Consider the following 23828-nt stretch of genomic DNA (forward strand, 5'->3'; position numbering starts at 1 on the left):
CTTGCTACAGCAATAGAAAGCATCTCGACTCTCTCCAAACACAAAATATTGTATGCATTATATAGATTTACCTTCCCCAAATTTGGTAAATTAGTAGGTTCGGTTGAGTGGGACTAAGATGGCGTAGAGAAATCCTGAAGATCAAGAATCCAGTCGCTTATTTACCAGTCACAAACACACACTACAAGAGATTCAACTGGATTTTTTTAAAATTAAAAACCCAGACTTATTGGTTATTTTTGGCATTTCCCAAGCAGGCTACAGTTAGCTGTCCTGGCATTCTCTAGCTACCGCAGAACATGTGAGCTCAAGCTGTGCAACAAAATTGCTATGCATCACATTTAAATATCATGTGTAATTCATACCCCAGTACGCGCTTATCTGGAGCGCTGCTGATATCCATATAGCCTTCTCAGCACTGTTCCACCCATTTCGAAAATGATGATCTAAAAACAGGAACTAGGGATAGTAGCTATAACTAAAGTCAATTTTTTAACAGCAGCAGATCTCATACTGCCACCATGAAACGATAAACCCATCCACCCTCATCATTGTATTAAATCAAACCAGTGGGATTAATAAACACTTAAAGGATGGCAGTATCTAGATATGCTGCTTTTTAGACAATATGTGAAACCATTCCAGTCCATTCCTTTTGCGCCCAGTATTGCAGAACATGTATCAATAAGTAATGAGCTGAGGCAGCAACAGCAGGTGGATTGTAAAGAAGTATTTGTCAATATGTTACATTATGACAAAGCACTACTTCAGACATCAGCACTGAAGTACAAAGACTGCTTTCTACTAAAACCAACAAAGGTACAAAGGTATGTTTCTGGACAAAAAAAAAAAGTGTGGTATAGATGATGTAACCCACTCTCTTTGGCTGTGAAGACTGCAAGGATATCTGACAGGTGAGCAAACTGATAACATCTTCCTCACAACCCGACTTCTGCTAAAAGCCTTTCAGCTTTGGTGAGTAAGCGTTAATGGGGTATCAGGTAGATACCATCTGTCATAATTTCAAGCACACCATGGTTCATTGTGTGTGGACCTTTGACAAGAGGATTTAAAAGGGGTGTCACTGTGGGGAGCCTAATCCCTAGTTTTATTCACAGTGTTTTATCTGAAGGACGTATTTAAACAGTGTGAGTGAAGACTATCTGAAAATAAACAGCCGTCTGGAGCCTGAACACTTCTATTTGCTTTTCTCTTCTGTGATTTAACATGGCGTTCAGGGGTATTCCCAGACAGAGGGACTCATGCTCATACGAACATGTGACCTGCTGTCCCTTGGTTGGGAAAGAATGTCAAGCTGCTGTTCAAGAATAAAACAAAATAAATAAGGGTGAATAAGAAAAATAAGACAAAATGAAAAAATATGTTTACATGGGTGGGGTGTAAATAGGGGTGTGACCTGTTATAGTGCGGACTTGGTTATAACACAGCAAGGTCGTGGCTTCCATTTCCCCCACAATGCAATCTGATTCGCAAACTTTGGGTGAACATTCTAGATACTTTAAGTGATCCCAGTAATGTTATTGTCAATTATGCTAGGATAAATTGTAATAGAGACAAAAAGAAAAAGAAAAGAAAAGAAAACCTACAACATTGTGATTTGTTTTTATTGTTGCTTTTACATTACCATATTTAAACACATTTTTTGAAACAGGGACGTATAGTACTTATAAAACTCCCGTGCTTGCACTGTATTTAAAAAAAAATAATAATAATTAAGTAAAAAAAAACTGTCCGTTAATGTTACAAAACCAGTATGAAACAAGACAAGTGTGTATAAACGTCCTTGGATTCTGTGTTATTTATTTACAGTTAACAACATTTATTATAAAAAATGTACAATTTAAATAAGACTGGTGTAAACTTTAAACTGGTGGAATAGCAGCTTCTATTATACTGTATAAAGTGTAACGACCCAGGATTTATACTGTTGTAGGACTGGTCTACGGACCCTGTTGTTTGTTTGTGTGTGTGTGTGTGTATATTAGCAGGGAAGCTGTAAGCTTGCCTCAGCTGGGATTGGTGGGTGCCATGAAAGCATATAGGGGGTGCCACATCAGCGCGTGTACAGCCAAGTGAGACATCAAGCTGCTGTGAGAGTACAAGACTGTTGTTTTTGGTGAGGCCCAGGGAATAATCTTCCCAATAAACCGTGGATTCGAGTACCTGCAAATTCTGTGCGTCTCCTTCATTAATTTTCCACCGTACGCTACAATATTAATTTGGCTTGTGGGCGTTGGAAATCATTTTGGGAACAAAAATGCCAACCTTCGTTACAAGGCGAAACACAAATAGCGCTGTCTTCTAATTATGGACCCTGACAACTGCATTATAACAGGGTAGCATTGTATCTATTAATGTGTTGACTTCAAAACAAGAAAAGCTGCCGTTCCCTCACCTTTAAACATGACCTTTCATTAAACCTAACAATTGCTACCACTGTAGAAACTGACATATGTATTTCTTTGTTGAGTTTAATCAGAGATAATACCTTTCCCAGGACTACAATCCCCACAATTCACTGCAAAGCTGACACATTTCTAAGGAAAGTGAAAAAAAAAAGTTTTCATATTAATAGAATAAAGAAAAGGTAAGACAAATAATTGCTTATAAAATCTAAATGAGTTTTAGTTAGTTTGATCACGACAGGTTCTATATTAAATAACACAGATTGTTATTGATTGATACATTAATTGTGTAAATAAGGGAAACCGGGGGACCGCTTTGTTGTGTGTTGAATAATTAACATGTTTTATTACATTTAATTAATACCTAACAACTTCAAATTTGAGTATTGGCACACCCCTAGTCGTACATTGGGTAAATTAACAGGAAACTGACCCCCTAGCTTCACAAACTGCATATGTCTGACAATTACTAAATAATCCTATCTGAAATCCATCTAATAAACACCCTAACGACCAAGCACATGGTAAGAAATCCACGACACATACCACTACTCCCGTCATTAAATGAAAGCTGATTTTGCACGAACAGGAGTTACAAAGTGGATGTGGTCAACTCCTGGCCAAAACAAGTCATGTGCATGTCAGAATCAGTAAAGACCAAAACATTTGCTTTTCCCATCTGTATGCTGTTTAAGTTGTGTATGAGAAATCACCGCAAATGAGCTGCAAAACATTCTTTATTTTTTTACGAGGTTCAGGGCCATTTATTTATTTTTATCATTTTCTCAATTGACATTGTGGCAGTTTTGTGCAATGCAATTAGAGGGTGTTTGGATAAATATAAAATAGGATTCTGAGGGAAGCTAGAACTGAACAAGCACCGAGGTCTTTGGAAGTGAAATACTGCTGAGAAGGATGACACGTTTATGGGCTTGGCCTCTGATTTGATACAGTGAGGTCTTTGGAAATGAAATACTGCTGAGAAGGATGACACGTTTATGGGCTTGGCCTCTGATTTGAGACAGCTCTCGTTCTGGTCCCTACCTATAATAATAATAATAATAATAATAGTAATAATAATAATGTACACCCAGAGGCACATGTGATGCTTCGAGGAGGACAGAGGCAAGGACAGAGAGCTCTATCGTGGGACATTTTACAAAATGTTGTCAGAAAACAGTATTTATCTATGGATAAGAGTGGAGAGAATAACATGTCACAATATCAAAACTAAAAAAAGCCAAGTGTTGGCATAAAGAGACCCATCGGCACCTACCTCACCGCCAAACGAGGACAATAATAACCCTGACAGAAAAAAAATAGCAACAAACAGTGTTGGAGAACTTAATAATACGGAAATTAAAAATACTCTCCAGAATATGACTACACGAATGGGAGAAGCTGAATATCGAATATCATCTGCAGACTCGATAAGGAAACAGGACTGTAAACCGAACCCAACAGGTAGGGCAATTAAAAGAGAAACTTAAAGAATCTGAGAACAGTTTGATGGAAAAATATACAAATTGTTGGTCTTGCTGAGGGAAGTGAAGGTACTAATTGTACAGAATTTATTCAATGACTTCTGACAGACATCTTCGGTAAAATTTTCATTCGAAGTGGAACAAGCGCACATAACTGGAACAGGGAAACCGCAAAGCTTCAACATACATGCCAACAGTCCCTATATGGTCGGGACAGTCCCGATTCATAGGAAGAAAGTCCCAATATTTACCCATAGAAAAAAATTAATTTATTCTGCACAGTAGAGTTAAAACCACACGCTGTGCTCTTCATGCAGCTGAGACATCTGCTGATCAATAACTCATACAAAGGTAAGAATGCTTCATTATGTCTATTTTTACTTGATGGTCGTGTAGTGTTGAGTTGGGAAGGATACGTCTATTATATGATAATATGTTTTTTGCATATGACTCCTCCCATGTGCATGATGCGTATGACCTGTTGTTATTAATTTAATGTTTCATAATTTATGTTTGTATAAATGGATCTTAAAGATAGATTATTTTCCTATTAGCTTCATATGAGCTATTCTGTACATATTATTGTACTATTAATATTATACTATTATGTTCATACTAGCTCTGGAACGTCTGGCTGACAAAATTAGATAACCTGAAAATGTCCAAGGAATTGGTCAGGGAGCAACATCTCATAGTCCTACTCTGTGCTGATGATCTGATGCTCACACTTAAAAACCCTTTCAACATCCCTTCCACTTGTTATGGAAAAAATTGAAGTAATGGTAAATTCTCGGGTTAACTGGTTAAGTCAACTGGGTTAAAGCAGAAGCATCTTAAGTGAGTGCTTCAGTGTATGGTAAATATAGCTTTATTTGGCCTAAGGATGGTATTACATATCTGGGTATCACTATAAACAATTACTTTAAGAAAATGGTTTCTTTAAATTTGCAGCCCATTTTTGCAAAAATCAAAATCAAGCTAGAAAATTGTACTAAATTAAACGGTTTTCCTATGGGGGATAGAAGTTATTAAGATAGCAATTTTTCCTACAATAGCATATCCTCTTTCTATGATCCCCTTAAAAATCACCCTCAATACCCCTCAAATTAATAGAATGTTCTCTCAATTAAGTTATTATTATTATTATTATTATTAAGAAATAAAAAAGTAAGAATAAGCGTGCTATTTCAGAGCAATGATAATGGGGGATTGAAAGTACCTAACGTTTATTGCTACTGCCTGGCATTCCAATCAAGACTTTTTTATTGGTTGGTTTACAAATCCTTCAATGTCAGATTCTCCTGTATGACAATTACAAAAGGCTATGGTTACTCCTTAAGAAATAATAAATATAGTAATGCATGGTCCACCTAGTTGTCTCTGTAAAGATGGTCTCCTAACTCATTTTCATCAAATCTTCAATGAAATTGCTACTATAACTAATCGTAGAAAACAATTATATGGCTCTTCATAATTTGGAGAAACCCGAAACTACAATTTAAACGGAAATCCTTTGTCAATGAACATTGGAATCGGAGAGATAACTCACCTATTTGGAAAAAATACTGGATGGTGATATCAGATTGTATACTCAAATTAGAAACTCACTTATCAATTATTACAATCCCAGATTACAATTCCCAGTAATGTCACCGCTAGAAATATGGCTAAAGGTTAAAAACAAATCAACAGGAATATGTTTTAATGATGTATCCATTTATTAGAGATAGGGTCATTACAAGCAAAGAAATTATTGATAAATGGGAGGTGACTTTAAAAAATAAAGTATCAGAAGATTCTTGGTTAACTATTTTTAGAAATATTAAAGTAGCTACCCTGAATGCTAGATACAGAACAATCCAGTTTAAGATAATTCAACATATGATTTGAACATTTGAACATGAGTCATTTGAACATATGACCTGGAATTGTAAAAAAAACTATTTTGGACAGATGTGTTCTTCCGTATTTCTAATACAGTTGGGTTTTCATACACAAAACCTTGGAATTAGCTATTCTGGGAAACAAAAATATTGCTACAAAAAAACAAATGATTTAAACATTGTCACTTATGGCAAAAAGCGCTACAATGTTTTTATGGAAATGACTGGATCCACCACATTCTGCTTTATGGAATAACTTTGTACTAGAGGTAATATCTTTAGAAAGAATATATCCATGGAGTTTAAAAAAGACAATTATATCCACCTGTGGCAAAAAGCAATTGATCTTAATACTCTAGAAATACAGTAGAACCAAGGGATTGCTTAAAAGCAGTATCCAGAGTTATTCTTTAAATATACATGTAAATGTAAATGTACTGATTAGAAGCCTAGTTTTATATTTACTAATGTATATGACGAATATTTAATATATTATTCTATTATTATTGTGTATTATTTATAATTAACATGTATTGTTTTGATTATTTGTGGAGTATGTGTTCTCTAGGTATACGTTTACAATACTGTTAATAATATTTTGTGTTTTTTGAAAAATTAATAAAATTATATGATGAAAAAAAAGTACACCCAACTGTGCATGATCCCAGCTGTGCATGATACAGATGTAAACATTTACTAAGTGGAGGTGAACCTTCTTTATTAGTTTGCTTGGTGTCCTGACAGATATATGTATCTATTTCTAATTTGAACTACCTATATATTAAGTTATATATAATTTATTCATGGTAATATTGTATTTCTTTATTAGCTGAATTCAACCCCCCCCCCCCACCCAGCTGCTTTTAAAATGACTAAAACCTACATGGATTTTTTAATCTGTTCAGTTGAGTTGTCAAGTGTAGCACTCTCATTTTATATACAGCAGGCTATGACGGAGACATGTGCAAGTGAAATTACTTGGCCCTGAGTCTTACAATATGTCAGTGGCTAAGCTGGGATTCAAAACCATGCTTTCCTGGCACCTATTCCTCATCTGTAACCACTACTCCACACTACCTCCAGAATGGAAATACATTTTTTCAAATTGTAGATTTTATACAGAAATTGTATGACTGGTTTTGGCTCCCTCTGAAGCCTCTGAATGTAGAAAACAGGACTTGATTTTCTGGCTGCAGACAATCGTCCTAAACTCAAGTACTAGAATAGGGATTCTCAAACTTTTTTTGTTGACGGACCCTTTTTCAAATGCAATATTAAATCACAGACCCCCAACTGAGAAACTGATTGACAAAAGTATATAAATGTACTTTATATACACACATCACTGTTAGTGATGCTTTAAGAAAAATATTATACAGTACTTACAGTCAGTGAGATGGGTGTGCCTGTTTCTTACTGCAGAGTCTGTCTACCCTTGGTGTGATGTTGTCTTCATTGCTGCCATAGCAGAGAATGATGCCTCACATATATATATATATATATATATATATATATATATATATATATATATATATATATGTTGTTGAGAAAGGTAGCAACACTTTCATGGCTTCTGTTACTAAAACTGGGTACTCCGCAGCATTCAGTTTGTCAAATTGAATTTTCAAAAGAACAGAAGGAAAAGGGTCCAGAAGACATGTGGTAGCCTTCACAGACGCAAACACACTGGCAAGCATAAGAGATGTAAACAGGAAAAAAAGTTTGAGAAATTTGATGTTATTGTTCTCAGAGAAGGTAACTGGGGACAGAGATCATCACTAGGGGGCTGTGTGGTTCAGTGATTAAAGAAAAGGTCCCCCGGTTCAAATCCCGGTTCAGCCACTGACTCATTGTGTGACCCTGAGCAAGTCACTTAACCTCCTTGTGCTCCGTCTTTCGGGTGAGACGTAATTGTAAGTGACTCTGCAGCTGATGCATAGTTCACACACCCGAGTCTCTGTAAGTCACCTTGGATAAAGGCGTCTGCTAAATAAACAAATAATAATAGGGGCAGAAACAGCAGCAGCATCATGGATAGTTAATATTTTTGATACAAAGAAATCCATACGCTCCTGGCAAAGGGGATCGGAAAAGGAACACAGAGTAGAATTTACAGAGGGTGACAACAATTTACCAATGGTGGAAAAAAGGACTCTGGAGTTGCCTTCATTTTCCTTGATGATACTGGAAAAATATATCATTTTCTCAGCGCCAGATCTGCTCATGGATCACTAAGTGGGATTTCTTCCAAGCTTTTTCCAATTTATGAGTTTGAGATTTCATAGCCCTTAACTCATCTGTGAACCAAAGGGAATTTTTTGGAACTGCAGCTTTACAGGTCTTAATCGGAGCCAGGTCATCAATTATTTCAGAAAGAGAGTCATTATAAGCATTTACACACCAGTCTAGATCAGAACTAGCAGAGAATTTTTGAGACTAGATTACATTTTGAAAAGCTGTTGAAACAACTGCCGGATCCAATCGCCTCCAAGAGAGGTAGGAGATAGGTCGGGCAGCTGACTCAACAGTAGAAGCTGAAATCTTAAAAAGTAACACAAAATTATCAGAAAGACCCAAATCAGAGACAGAAAAATCAGAAATTGTCAGACCGTGGGCAAAAAAACAAAAAAATGTCCCTTAGTATGAGTGGGTAAAGAAAAACACTGTGTGAAATCAAAAGATGATAATAAAGAGTTAAATTCAGCCACCATGGAAGACGTTGGTAGGGAAGGTAAATTAAAGTCACCCATAATGAGTACACGTTCAGCTGAGAGACATAAAAAAGAAAGTAAAGCAGAGAACTCATTTAGGAAGTCAAGATTTTGTTAGGAGGTCGATAAACTGTGTGCAGTGTGCAGAATGAAACATTGTGATATACTCAAAAGAATTAAAAGTATCTGTCTGGGTCAACTGAGAAAAATTTGGGACCAAATTTAAAATAACTGCTACACCTCCCCACGGCATTGAACACGATGAAAAAATATATTACCTGAAGGAGATGCTTCTACCAATGGGGATAAATCACTTTCAGGGGTCCAGGTATGACTATGGAGTCATATTGTCATTCTAAATATTACGTGGTTGTTCATGCACCATGGAATACTAGGTTGTGTAAACAGAAAGAGTAGTTTTGTCCGTTTTACTTAGACAAATCGACTCTTTTTTAAAAAACGTTTTTTAATTAAGAGTTTGTAATATTTTGCGGACCCCCTGAGCATTCTCTATGGACCTGCTGTACTAGACCACACAGTTTCATTGTTGTGCTGTCTCACGAGAGAGACCGAGGCAAATACAAGAAAACTTCTAGTTAATACTGTTGCAGGGACACCCATCACCAGTGTATGTGCTATTCTCTCATCTACAGGGGCATTCCTGTTTGTAAACTCAATGGTTTTGCATACACACATCTTTTTCACAACTGGACAAACTGTTGAGATTTAAAATGTTAACTGGAGGCTAGGAAAAGAGTATAAGATCTTAGTATTACAGAACAAAAAGTGTGCAGACAAAGTGCAGGAATAAAAAACTGCAGGAATTACATTTACGAGGTAAAAAAGGGCAGTTTTCAACTGTTTCCAACATCAGTACGGCCTCACCACTTTTACATTACAAGTTTCCTTAGATGCCGACCTTGGTTAAATTTGAATAATGCTACACTTTTTTTTTTTTTTGGGCTGGTCAGTGATCTTCACACATCTAATCAAAAGCTGTCCCAGTTGACTTGCAGTTGAAGGAAGGGGTTTGCATACAAGGTAAGTTTACAGTATACTCCATTTCAAAGGGGGTTAAGGTTGAGTGCTTTACCTTGATTTCAGCCCGGGAAGCTACAAAGGAATAGGAGACATGGGCTGATAACTCTGTCTTTTTGCTGATGTTACAAAGTCAGGAACATTGCTGCCATAAAGGAGTCCATTATGGATTTGCACAGCCTCTTACTTCACCCCCCCACCCCTCTGGGAATAATTAGCACACATTTCACTTCCACGGCAAGGGCAGAGGCCTTGCCGCACAGTCTAACCTCACTGGCATCTTGGGGCTGGACTCAAGGGTGAATGGGGTATCAGTTTCACTCACCTTGCTGCTCCCAGCCCCTTGTAAAACCCTACAGGGACGTGTAATGGAATTTATTCTAGTTAGATTACCAGTGCCTGGGGTTCAATAGACCTATTAGTCTGTCTCTGTTTTCAGTCTAGACTTCCTGTAATCGCAGAGCTCGCTGGACTGTGAAGTTTAGAGTCTACACCCTGCTTTTTAAGCCTTTTAGATCAGATCTAGTCTTTCCTTTTGACTTTCGCTGGGCTGTAAAACAAAAACTATGCAAGGCTGTATGCAAATAAAATTGTTCATCCTAAGAGCTTCCCAGCACTGAACTTCAAAGAAATTATAAAAATGTGAGCAATATGTTGAGATTTCCTGTTTTTTTCCTTCACAGTGAATCTGCCTTCCCAGAAACTGAGTCAGTGAATATTTGTCAGACTGAAGATGCTTGATCTCGAGAAGTCTAATTAATTTCTAGTTAAGTGTGACTTGATAAGAATGTAAAGTAACTTGTGTGGTTATCTGTAAAACAAGAAAGATAATTTTCCGCTACAGGCTCCCCATCTTTTACACTTATTCAGTTTTGAGACCATCAGTGAGAATGGAAAGACTTTTCCCTTGAAGACAGGTAACGATAATCATTAGTAAAAAGAGCAGATAGGGGCTGGTAAAAGGGATTGCTGTTAGTTTTTGGCCTTATCCATTTTTCATTGTAATGTACTTTTATCTCATTAATAGTATAGTACAACTTCAAGTAACCAGAATAATGGACGGTGTAAGCAGTCTGGTTAGCTAATTTTCTGGATACTGATGCACCTTGAAAGTAATAAGGAGGGTGGTTTTGTGTAGTACTGTTGACATCTACCCACTGGAAGCTGGGTTAGGGCCATATCACATACTCAAACTGGTCAGACCGACGACCACCAAATCTTGTCATTTAAGTTTGGGGTCTGAGATTACAAAAAAGTAAATAGGTTAAATATGAATCAGCTCAATACAATTTATTTAACACTATCCAACCCTTTGAGTGACACACTGTCAAAAACAATATGAAAATAGGTAGTTCAAAATAAAATGCTGGGCACATCATAGAACACTTTTTTTGGCTCCACTTTGGAACCATATGGAAAAATCTAAAAATTTTCAAGCAGATAGTTTGCCTGGCTGGTCAAGATTTGGGAGAAACCCTACTATAAAAATAAATAAATGCCAAATATTATATTTCTCTTACTTGATGGGAGCAGCCAACAATACAACTTACTGTAGCTTTACGTACAGTTCAATGAAATTCTGCAAAAGAGATGATTCTTAAAAGTTCAGCAATACAGAACTTCATGCTTTTATTGGTTTCATGTGTATGCATAGCAATCTTAGTGAGGGTTGTTTACGTGGCTTTTTCTAGACGCTGTTAGAACTTGACCAGGCTAATAGTGCTTTACAATATCATCCATTATTTATTTATTTGACTTTTTTTGTTGTGGTCTAATTACCAGCCTAATAAATAAAAAGTCCACCAAGTCATCCACTCGATGGCTCACAATTTCTGAAACACTCGCAGGATCCATAACACAGATTAGTGGTTTGACATGAGATACCCAGAGTAATGGATAACCAAGACATCTTTAAGCCGTTTCAATGTGTACTTATCTCTCCCTTTGCAGGCCACACCGATTCGCCCCATGCTGTCCCTGTCAGGCACACCCATGCCTGCTTGGATTTAAGATCCTCATTACAATGCCTATCTTTTTAATACCTCTATCTTACAGTTCAGTTAAGCCTCAAAAAGTATGTTTGCATGGACGGAAAACACTTGTATTGCACCTGGGGCTACAGTGGTGACAGACATTTATAGGAGTTATACTTTCTACTTGGGCAATATGAGATCAGTACACAATGGTCTGAATGGACTAGAAACTACTGTTTGCTTGCCAGCCTCTGACTAATTAGCCTGGAGAACAAAGGTTCAAAGATTGTGTATAATCCAGATTTAGCCTCAGCAGGTTATTTCAAATGTTGACTGTAACTTTTTGGTGACGTTATGATGCATTAGTGTACCCTGCTATATTCACTTAGTATAGTGGTTCAGATCCATTAATAATAGTAAATTAGTCCAATGTCCTAATTCTAGTGTGCCACTAACCATACTATAAATCTGTGGAGTGTAGTTTTATGCCAAGTTTGCTCATTTTTGTTTGTTTCTGTCATAATTATTAAACTTTTCCACCAGTGCAAAGCTTGCGCCACTTTTTCATAAGTGAAATAAATAACTTGTGAGACATATTACAAATAATTGACACAGGCTAGTTCCTCATGCATATAAGAAGTACACACATTAACAAGCATCTTCCAGTTATAATGCATGAATCTACAGTACAGACTGTTAAACTGCTGTCAGCTGTATAGTCAAGTAGACAAAAGTGTAGGGTGATGATGAAGGCAAGTACTGGTATGCTCTTTAAACTAACTTGCTCTACCAGCTTCTTATTACATTTCCACTGTTTTATTTTCTTGTAATCTGAAGGGCCTGTTTGCAATTCAGTCCATCAGCACTCTTTTGCCTAACTGTCAGGCTCATTATCAGACCCATCGAAACCCGGTGCCAGCTTCCTGTTTGATTTCTACCTGAGAATCTGAATCTTAAACAAAGTCTTTTATCATTTTCCCGTGACAGCGCTGGATAACATGTTATTAAACTTAGGGTAATAATTAATGATCCCTGTATTCCCAGGGGTCAATAATCTAGTTTATTTGAAGAAATATCCTTATTCTAGCCACAGCAAAACTACTGTAATATTTTTTTTTTTTGCAGTATGTTTTGACTGGTACTTCCTTGCCTTTATTATTGGAAAGAACCAGCAGATTGGACCCATTATATTCTTCCTTTCCTGTGATTGTCTTCCACTAAGTTTAATGTTTTTCACTAATCTACATAAGCTTCACAGCACAGCAGAATTCTAATTAGTACACAGCCAAACAGACCTTCTCTTAGTCCACCTTATCCACCCACAGTTAATTAAATGTACGCTCTTGCTGACAGTAAGCTTATCTTAACATAGTTTTCATTAAAAGGGAGTTACACAAAGCACTGTCCAAACCTACATACACACAGATGCGTTGATAAAGACACTGGGGAGGCCTGAATCGTGACGTTCTACCTGAAAGGTGATCCGCAAGATCCGATGCTATTAATAAACGTTATGAAGACCCACCTCAATAAAGACCACCTGTCTTTAGCTACCGCCTTTCAAATGCCTGAATTACTTTCAAGGATTGTAGTCCTTTGGGTAGGAACTGTTTTTCAGATAAAATGTTCATACGATTTGGCTGCCATTAACTGGAAAAGTGATGTAATCTCGTAAAGGACTAGATTTGAACACCTCTAGGAAGTAGACTCCATATTGCATGCTATGTTTTATAAGCAGCTGTAACACAGATTATTGAGGCTACAGTATTTATAAAGGGGAGGAAAGTGGGTCTTTGTCTTGTCTGGTGTGAGCGCTAGAGGCTTCGGCTAGAACCAACAGCGGAAGACCTTGAGTCGATTATCCAACAAAAAAGGTTATGGAATTTCTAAGCTAAAAATACCACAATTAGGTCTGTTCAGATTTCTACAGCTTCATACTTCAATGTTTCAAAGTTCACCCAAATCACAGTTCTGATCTCAAAAGTTTTGCTCATCTCAAGAAAACTTACAAAATCCACTATATTGAGTCTTCTAAAATGACTAATGCATTGCTTTAGCATACGGTGTGTTAGCTGCGTTTTATAGTATTCCTTATTACTCTTTCCCAGGGATGCAAGGTTATCAAGCTGCATCAGCAGTCTGGAGCTTCCAGAATAATTGCTTAACTTGGACTCCAATGTAAGTGCAGAGATAATGTTCCAAGTTACTAAAAAACTGAATAAATAAGCAACTTTGATGAAAGATTTAAGTTTGTTTTACTCTCATAAGGCTTTGTTTTAATATTTTACACTAAAATTAATAGTGTATATCAACATATTTGTTTGGTGTCTTACCAGCTCCAAATGCAAAGAAGAAGCTCTTGTCTGGGTGCTCTTCAAGCAGTGTTTTTACCCTCTTCCCCATCCTCTCATTGCGTTTGTAGATTAACTCTTGTCTGAAGTAGGTATCAATCTCCTGGGCAGTGTTTTGCTCATTGGGGGGCATAGTGACATTGTTAAAGTTGGGGACCTGGAAAAACAGAATCAGATCAGCTATGTATTTAATGACTGGACCAGGAATTGTAAATGGGTATCTAGAATTGTTGTTCATGGCTGCCTGTGTCTTTTTTCTTACTGGGATTGGATCAAATGTATTTCTGTATTTCTTTTACATTGTAAACTTGGCTGGTGGTTGTACAAGTTCAAAATATAACTACGGCGAAACAAGACAACTTACTTGGGACGAGTCATGGTTGAATATGATGGAATTGAGGTCTCCACAGTTGTAGTGCTTGATGAGGTCATCTGTGGTATATGGCACCTGAAGGCTACCAGCTCGCAGACTCTCCTGCTGAAGCAGTGTCTGGTTCAGGGCAAATATCACCTGGCAAAGATATAAGGACCATTTAAATGAATTGTTCAGTTACCATGCAGAGTCCCAATTGGAAGGCTCTCTGCACATTACTGCCAATGAGTGGCCATGAGACATTCAATGCTCACTCTTGGAGAAGTGGTGGGTACTTGACTAGATAGGAGGCTCTCGAGATCACAATGACCACCCAGAAGCAAACCGCTGGAATAAAAAGTGCATTAAAGAAACAACAATTTTAGCAGAAATTAGACCCCTGTCAAGTTATTTTATTTTAAAATTATTAAAAAGGTGTATGGGCAAACAGGACATCACTTTAAAATAACACATAGAATAGCCCTAAAACAAATTACATAGATGGCAAGATACATACATAAGACATGTCTTATTTCCAGAATATTCTTTTTTTTCCTCCTACTGATTCTTAACTCACAAATACACATTTCACAAAGTAAACTTTCACTTCAATTACATTCACACCAGGGTCACAAATATTATCAGATATTCAGTCCCAGGCTGGACCACCTGCCAGAACTTTAGGCAAAAGCTCGTTATTTTACCCAAACATTTCAGCAGGTGCTGCTGCACAGTTAATTATATCTCCTCATTTAAAAGGCACTAAATGTAATGATGTAAGCAACAAAGACTTTGAACTTAATTTTATAAGTTTCAGAATACTTTTACTGTAATAATTGGATAGCTGCTGTGTGGCTCTACATGTAATCTTCTTGTAAATGGCTGCTAATGAGCCAATTTACATAGTATTTTAATGGACCATTTCATATTTTCCAATTTGCTTTTTTACTAGTTTCTATTGTATGTGTTGTATAATCTCAAATTTAAAACATAATTATTTTTAGCCCAAAACTCACAATGGTGTTTCAATTGAAAGAGACAAAAATTAACTACTACAGTAAAGGAGACTGGGATTATATCCCATTTTCCCACATCCACATATTAATTGCATCTGGATGTCTTATCTGTCCACACACTTCTGTATTACAAAGCAGTAGAAATATTTCAGTAGATGCTACAGTCCTTTCCGATCACGCTCTGATAGCAAAACATGAACCAACATCTTGTCAAGTTTTGACAGTCTTTCCCTCCCGGTCCCTATGGCAACCCTGTGGTAACCATGATAAAGCACAGCAAAGTGTAGTTAAGCATGGTAAAGAACATGCAAGCATAGTAAATCATAATAGATATGTCACAGGCGAGTTTCTAAGTAATTGTGCCTTGTTCCACACCAGGAGTTAACTCGTGATTTAGTTTTACCCACACTGGATAAGCAGCTGCGTAAAAATACAGTTGTATTTATATTTCGACGGTTTCATTCAAATCTTGAATAATCAAGCTCTAATACTAAGCTCCACTTACAAAAAATCCATAAAGATAGACTAAGATCTTATCTAACCTCTTAATTTAAGTGCATTTCAGTGTGAGAGGTAGGTTATGCACTTAACAAATAGGAGACTTGCAATAGAAAACAGCTGAATCTGAAGAATACTATGTGCTACAGAACTCAACACAAAATGTATCAGAGAAGTGTATTAGATATGGTGCCCTGTAACTAGCTTGAATATATAAGACATTGAACTTTATCCAATGCATGTCCAATTCACACTATAGTACCAACACGTTAAAGCATGGGTCCATTAAAAAAGGAAAAGGAAGCCAAACACCAGCAATCGATTTTCATTGTTGAACAAGTACGAGAAGCGGTATTTTTATTTGAAAGTTGTGGTTAGTATTTTAATTGTAAAACTATAGTGAATAAATCAAACTATCCCCTTTCGTGTTGTTGTGTTGAACCAGTGGGCAGAACCGAGCCAGAAAATAAGTCTTCAGGTTAAACCACACCGAAGACTGTCAATGCATCAGTCCCTTTGGGGTTTCCAAGTTAGGCAAAGAGTGTGCACAGTTTTGTTTTCAAAGTAAACAACTGCATGTAAACCTGAATGGGCTTCTTCTGATCAAGGCCAGTGATGTATTTTATTATTCCTTTTTTCTCCTGGGCTTGTATTGTCCCATCATGAAAGCATCCTGTGTTTATTCTTTCGCCGAAGCTGTGCCTGCCTTTCTTTACACCCCCCCCCCACCTCCCTCCCCTTCTCATTACATTTTTTTTTAAATCAAAGCCTCCGCAAAAGTGTATTTTCAGAACAAAAGTAACAAGTTTATCAGAAGGTTTTATTTTTTTTCTCTCGCTTCCGCACTGGAGAAAATCGATTAACCCCTCCAGTATATACATATATATATTGCTGCAGGCCCCTTTCTCATCCTTGAGATTTCTTCAGCTGTCAGGTGACACTTTTACTTTCGCTGTCATTGTTGGAGCAGCCTCATAGGATAAGGGGCAGAGCCCAGCAGATGCCTTTTTGTTTGGGACAAAAGACCCCCTGCCGTCCTCTCCACTCTCAGCACTTTCATCCACCTCTGATCAAAGCGCCACTCTGCATATGAAAGGGGGCCGGCATTATGTGACTCAAATTAGCCTATCGCCACCCCGCCAGCCTCCAAACCCAACAACAAAAACTCTCACATCTGTTCAATCCAAGCCTCATCTTCTGGGTTTTTCTCAGCCCATTGCTTAGAGGGCCTTTCAGCCCTTTAAATTATGGGGGGTTTATGGATCACTCGTACAGAAAATAAGAAAGAGAGAGAGAGAGAGAGAGAGAGAGAGAGAGAGAGAGAGAGAGAGAGAGAGCTGAACAAAATACATTTCTGCCTCTGCTCCCCCCCTCTTGTTTTCATCCTGCGGGTCACTGGATGTGTTTTCCCAGTCCCTGCTCTCCTTTTCACTCTTGGTAAACTGTCTCCTCTGTTTGCCTGCACACGCACCCCGAATCAAAGTTGGCACAAATTAAAGCATCATTGCCTATGAAAGTCAATCATTTCCCTTTATAATGGTAATAAACTGAGAAGGGGGGGGGGGGGGGGGGGATTCGGCAAGGAGAAAAGCTGGACTTTCTCTCAGAGATGAGCCCACGCCTTCAGAAGTTTATGTCCACAACTCCACTGAAGTTAATGAAGTGGAAGATCATAAGCTCAATGATTACACATTTGGATTCTGCACTCTCTTTTTTGAAGGGGATAAGGGGGAGGGTAGGGAGGGTGATGTTTTTGTATTTCAACCTCACATAGCTTGCTTAGAAAATAACAGCCCTTATATGAACAAGATTCTAACAGTATCAACTCTGGTCATAATTGCTATGATATAACTTGGCTTTATGCTAAATATTACTCTTTAAAATGATATCCCCCAAGCAGTGTATAGTTTAAGTTGTTTCTTTGTTTCTGTCACAGTTTGGTCAACTACACTTTTTAGCAGTCAGATGTGAAATAATGACAAATGGGGGACAACTGTTTTTCTTCTACAAAACTGTTATGCTGTACCATGATTTTCATGGTGTTCATGAAACTCCTGGTACAGCAGAACAGTTTTGTAGCAAGCCGACTGTTCTATCATACAAAATCTAGGCTTCATGTCTGAAATACCTAGCTTCTAAACATAGTAACTACGGTGTGTGTGTCACAACCATCCTGTCAGGATGTGTGCAGGCTGCTGTCAGTACGTACATTATGTCAGTTGAGCAGCATCACCTGTGTTGACAGTCTTGGAAATTCCCAGCTTGAACTTTGCCCTGATGATATCTTTGGACTGAGACAAGGAAAAAATATATCTCTACTTGATGTGTTTTGCCTGTCAGTGTATCATCTAATTGAAAATGTGCACATTTTTTTTTTTACAGTTATATTTACCACAGTGTAAATTTAAATCATAAGTCCATGATATTAATTCATACTTAAGTAGTTTCACAACAGTGTTATATTAAAAGGTACGCCTAGTGTAATATTAGTTGCTGGAGAAATTCAGTAGGTAAATGTAAACATGTACATTAATCTGAAGAGTGGCCTCATTTAAATATAGTCTGGACTCAGTTATCCATTGTCCTCTCTTCCAAGTTTAAGTGATGCTTAAATGAAAGTGACTGCTATATGAATTACTGCTGGCTTCTATAAAACTGCCTAATTCCTACCTGATTGGGTCTTTGTAGTATAGCTCTCTGAGGTATTATTGCTCACATCAAACAGCAACTTGTCCCCAAAACTCCCACTTGCCTGTAGAAAATCCTCAAACTTGGCAGCTTGGTAAATGGATGCCAATAGTACAGCTACTCTTTCAGCTCTAGTGTGACAGCTAATGCTTCTTCATACTCATACAGCAAAGGTTTTGTAAAGACAGTAATAGACAGTTTGACTGCTAAATGCCTGCCAGCAATTTAGAGGCAGTTGACCTTCCAAAATGCAAAAGTATGGCTTTTAAGTAGGCATGGTGATTGACAGATTCTGACTGATTCAACATCCCAAGGGATACCAACACCATGCAGGTTTGGTTTTATCATTTCTATGAAAATGCATACTCTGTAAAAAAAAACATTTTTTGGTATTGCTTCTTTTCACAACTGGTACCTTCACATTATATCATAAACACTTTAAGGAACCCTTAAATAATATATTACCCATGGTTTGCATTTTTTATAAAAAATAAAATAAATAAAAATATTCCTCATAGTTTTTTTGTCCCTGTGTAAAACGTAAAATCTAAGGAACAAAGTAGGCCTACTCTTTTTAACCAGACTTTTATCAGTTTGTTAAAAACCTCTCTAAATTATATATCTTATGTACCTTAAATGTAAAAGGAAACACCATATTACTGTAAACAAAACTCTTTGTAAACCATGTGTTCTGCTCATAGTACCAAATAAATGGCACCCTCTTGCTAACAGCTATAATGTAGCTGGTGTGTATTTATATACCTCTTTACTGGACCAAAGCAGATTAATGACCAGTTAATGACCGCCACTAACTGGTCATTAACTTGCTTTAAAAGGGCTTATAGTATTGCTTAAATATGTGTAGTTTCTTTTTATGGATGTTGCCACAAAACCAGAGTATGGACTTAAAAGGCCACAAGGAGAGAACTGCATATGCCCCAGAATGACAGCACACCCTGCCATGACATCTCTATCCTAACTTGTGATACGTATGTGTAGTCAAATACAGAAAGGCAGCTGCCTTAATTATTTCAGGAGTTTGATGTTCATGTGTGTATGTAATACAGGTTTTGGTTCACACTTTGGCTCAGGTAGTCTTCCGAGGGTTTAGCACTCTGCACTTGTTCTGAGGAGATAGAAGGGCAGTCTGATGGTATATCTGCCAGGACTGAGAACAGGAAGTCTTGGAGATTAAGTTACTTTACTCATATACTCTGAACAAGAGGCTGGAGGTCCAGAGGTGCGGCACCAGGGCCATTGTTAGGCAAAAGGCTTTTTATTGTCATTAGGTTTGGAAGACAGCTATTTTTACCACACCATGGGGTATATTATGCCAGCTGGCATAATTTACAAATTACAAAATCTATTTTATTGAACATGATTCAATTTTAAAAGCAGCACTGTTCCACGCTAAGCTTTTTCATAAAAGTCCATAAAGGTTAGTGGGCCCTATTTTGAAGCACGGCAGATTTTCTGAGAGGAATAAAACAATTGTTAGCAAAACTAGCAATACATTTTCAAGAAGGAGCTGTAAAATATATTGTTTTGAGTACAGTTAAATCAAGTTTATTCCTCTCTAACAAAAATCCCCTTTGCATTCCACTAGTTTTGAAATAAGACCCAACCCTCAGTGTCTTGAACTACATTTTTAGCAACATTGTTTGTTTTTTTTTTTTGCTTAAAAAAATTATTTCTATCTAACTGAAATAAAACATTTAAGTAGGTCTCAAGACAAAACACAACAGAACTTTTATGTTTTTAAGTTCTATTTTAATTACCAACATGTGGCAGATATTTGAACTACTGTACTGAATTAGGGCTTTAGGCAAAAGACTTTAAGTGGTCAGGGTCTCTGTGGAATCTTACCTTGTAAATAGACATAGCTTTCAGTTAACCATTTTAAAAATGAGCTATCATTGTGCATGGTTTCCACAGCTATCATACTCAATCTAGTGTTTATACAGATTGCAATTTAGTAAATGCATTGCTTTCAAATGATAGAAATCTGTATTTGTTTTTATCCTTTTAACTCATAACATATTTGTACTGTGCATTTTTAATCCTGGCTGAGTCCTTATACAGGACTTCATCCTTTAATTTCAATTGTTTCCAAAGACAGCCAGACTGGGATGTCAGCAAAGAAATGCCTGAGAGACAATAGAAAAACTGACCAATTATATTTGCCAAGGCAATTCTCCAGGCAGGAAATATGGATGGTTAAATGGAACCCGTTCGCTGCTTGGGCTAAAGCATTTAAGACTGAGTTGTGTTTTTATTAATATAATTACCCGGCACTTGGTGGTGAAAGATACCTTCCTCCTGTCTCTGGAAGAGGTGCGGGGGGTTGTGCTCTGTGGAGACCTGCCCTATTCCTGTCTGTAGCTAACTGACTGACTTCCTTGCCTCAAACCACTCATGGGTCTGGTCTCCATAGACCCCCTAACTCATTTCCCTCTAGCACTCATCACAATCTTTGTGAAGCTTAACGTTTTCCTTAATGCAATTTTACAGGAATTGTGATGTGTTCATTTCAATTAATATAAAGCCTTTTGCTGAAAACCACAGTGGGAGTGATTTGATACATTTTTTGTAAAGGGATTTACAAAAGGATTTGCAAAACAAAACAAAGCAATACCACCTACACTATAACATATTTTGTTTGTGAAGATTAGGACTCTGGATTTATGGACATTTGAACCCTTTTCCCCTGGAGACTACAAAAGCCTGATTGAAGATGCAACTATGGAGAACTAACAACAGTTAACAGTTGTATAGGAGAACTAAGCCATCACTGTGGGTTGCAGCATGTGGCCATGAAGGTTGTCATTAATTGAGTCATTGAGGGATAAAGATGTAGGGTACAAAGAGTTAAACTTCCAGACTCTTACGACAGACAAGGTTTCTCAACTATTCAGTTTATACATTGTTTTAGACTGGCTAGCTCTGGTGTTTGAACTCCCAGAATTATATTCCACAATATAGTAAAACTGATGTGAATCAGTCAGATATTGATTTAGGATTATTACACAGCAGTGACCTCAGATAAAGTGGCTAAAAAATGAGACACCAGCCATTTTACCAATTCCAAGCAAGCACTATGGAAAAAAGTAATGATAAAAGTATTTGCTATTTTATATGGATGCTTTTTAAAGCATGTGCAGGTCCTCCTTCTATTTACAGGTAACCCTAAGTTACAGAGGTTTGTATATTATACACATTTCACAGGCAGTATCATGCAATGAAACTACATGCCAAAGTGTCCTGTTCAAACAGTAATCAGCCAAGACAACCACACACTAAGAGGGACATTTGTTCTGTTATGTTACTAAAGTAAAATGAGCTTCATTCACAGGATCTTGAAGCTAAATAAACATTCTAGTAGCCTGGGCGTCTGTTAAGATGTGCTGTGGTTGAATACACACTTGTTTAAATAAGAAGGAATGTGTTTGTTCTCTGGCGAGGGCAAGTGCTAAATAAAGGTGGTTATGGACTCAGAAGGTTTATGTCTTGTTCCTGCTCCGGTTTCCACTTACCAGCTAACCTCAGCTGCTTCCTATCAGCCTTGGAGGAGCTGCCTAACATTATATCAAGTTCACATCTCTTCCTACTCTCTGTACAAACACTCTTGAGGGCTGAGTTTACCTTGGCCTCCAGCCCCCATGAAATATTTAGTATGTCGGGACAAATCAGCATCAAAAAAGGGCAGGAGCATTTAAACTGACAGCTTCTTTAAGCCTGAAGAGTTGTGCAATTCGCCTAGCGAGAAGCATCCAACAAAGGTGAAAAAAAAATGAACAAAGAATGGTTTACAAGTTGGGAAAAACAAACAAAATCATTTCTACGCCTGGAATGACTTCTTGTTTTTTTAAACGAAATTCAACCATTGCGTCTGACGTTATTACAGCATTTCACAAGAAGTGTTAACTTTTCAGGTAAAACTTATGAGGAATGAAAACCTGTGTCTATACTTGTTTGATTGTTACTTACCTATTATACTTGATGTTGCCTGTACAGAATAATTGTATATGACATTTCTTATTCAAATTCTCCTCACCACTCATTTTGTCATATTTGACAAAACATCCTGGAGGTATTTAAACTGGGTAAATGCAGTTAAAACCTCAACCCTTAGCTACAATACTATTCAATTTCACTAAAAGGTTCATTCACCTTAGTGTGGCTGCAAGTCACTGTATTGCTTTTTCAACTATTCAATAGCACAATTGCTCCTGTTAATTTAGCAAAGTATTTTTATGAGCATAATCTGTTAAATAACTGAATACTGCAATATCTCGCGATTTCCCATTTTCCATCTATTTTGACAGCTGACATGTTTCAAATTCCTGCATATCTGCTTAAATGTTTGTATGAGGAACTACATAGTTACAAGCTTCCTAACGCTGTGCACTGTCATCTTTGTAAAACTAAAAAAGGAAATCTATAATTTGTCGTAACAAAATCATTCATCAAGTTCTGTAAAATGCTATGCCTTGTGTTCAAGACCTCAGGCACCAGCTAAAACACCAGAGCAAATCCTTAATTACTATTATACACAATAATCATTTAGTGTGTTATTTTCCCAAGGTATCTGAAATACCTGCAGTACAGACAGGGTCTATTAAAATGTCAACAGAGAGCAGGAACGTTATTGATGATGATGATTTACTATCCAGTCCTAGAAACCGATTAATTTGCAAAAGACCTACCTATTTTAAAGTAGCGTGGTGAGATCAAAAGGGTTTATAGACTCGAGAACTGCTGGTACTCAGCTGCTCGGGACAAAGCTGTAAATGTAAGTAAATTTTGAAAATGGCACACTTGTGTTCCTACACTAAAACTTAAGATAAGCACTCAAGTAGCCACACCCACGTCATATTCCAAGGGTCCTCAAACTATATGACACTAAAGAGATGTGTAGCTCAACTGCAATAACAGCTTCATCTGTACCTGTGGGATAAGGGATTCATAATCATAAAAAAAACAAAAAAAACGTTGGCTTAGTACTAACAAATCAATTAAACAAATAGGAAAGGTACAACATACTTTATACTTCCTGCAAAAAAAAAGATGTATTTCCATACATTACTGGCTTAATCATATTCAACACTCATATTCAAAATCTTGTGGCTTTTTTTTGTGCCTTAATTACCTTATCAAAGGAACCAAATATGGTACTTCTCATTTATCTTCCCCAACGTTCTCAGACTTCCAAGACTGATGGTAATACTCGAGTTTCTATTTTCTATTTTCCTTCAATATACAGGTTAAAAGGTTTTAACCCGTAAAACATCTGGTAAAGTGTGTGTGTGTGGAAGGGGGGGGAGGGGGGGCACAAAAATGTTTCCTATTGTAACCACATGTGTGTGCAGGTTAAATAAATGTCTCCCTGCCACATATCATAGGTAGCA

The 23828-nt window shown here is 37.2% G+C and overlaps 1 protein-coding gene across 1 annotated transcript in view; it reads right to left on the reverse strand.

The window, feature by feature from the left end:
* The window catches only part of LOC117421083 (metalloprotease TIKI1-like), a 63549-nt gene that overhangs the window by 21239 nt on the left and 18482 nt on the right, over positions 1 to 23828 (reverse strand). The window contains exons 3-4 of the mRNA XM_034034998.3: positions 14231 to 14377; positions 13849 to 14023 (exon numbers count right to left, since the gene is read on the reverse strand). Coding sequence (XP_033890889.2) covers positions 13849 to 14023; positions 14231 to 14377 — 322 coding nt within the window. The remainder of the gene's footprint in view (positions 1 to 13848; positions 14024 to 14230; positions 14378 to 23828) is intronic.

The sequence above is a fragment of the Acipenser ruthenus genome, chromosome 1 (genome assembly GCF_902713425.1).
Source record: "Acipenser ruthenus chromosome 1, fAciRut3.2 maternal haplotype, whole genome shotgun sequence".
NCBI classification, from domain to species: Eukaryota; Metazoa; Chordata; class Actinopteri; order Acipenseriformes; family Acipenseridae; genus Acipenser; species Acipenser ruthenus.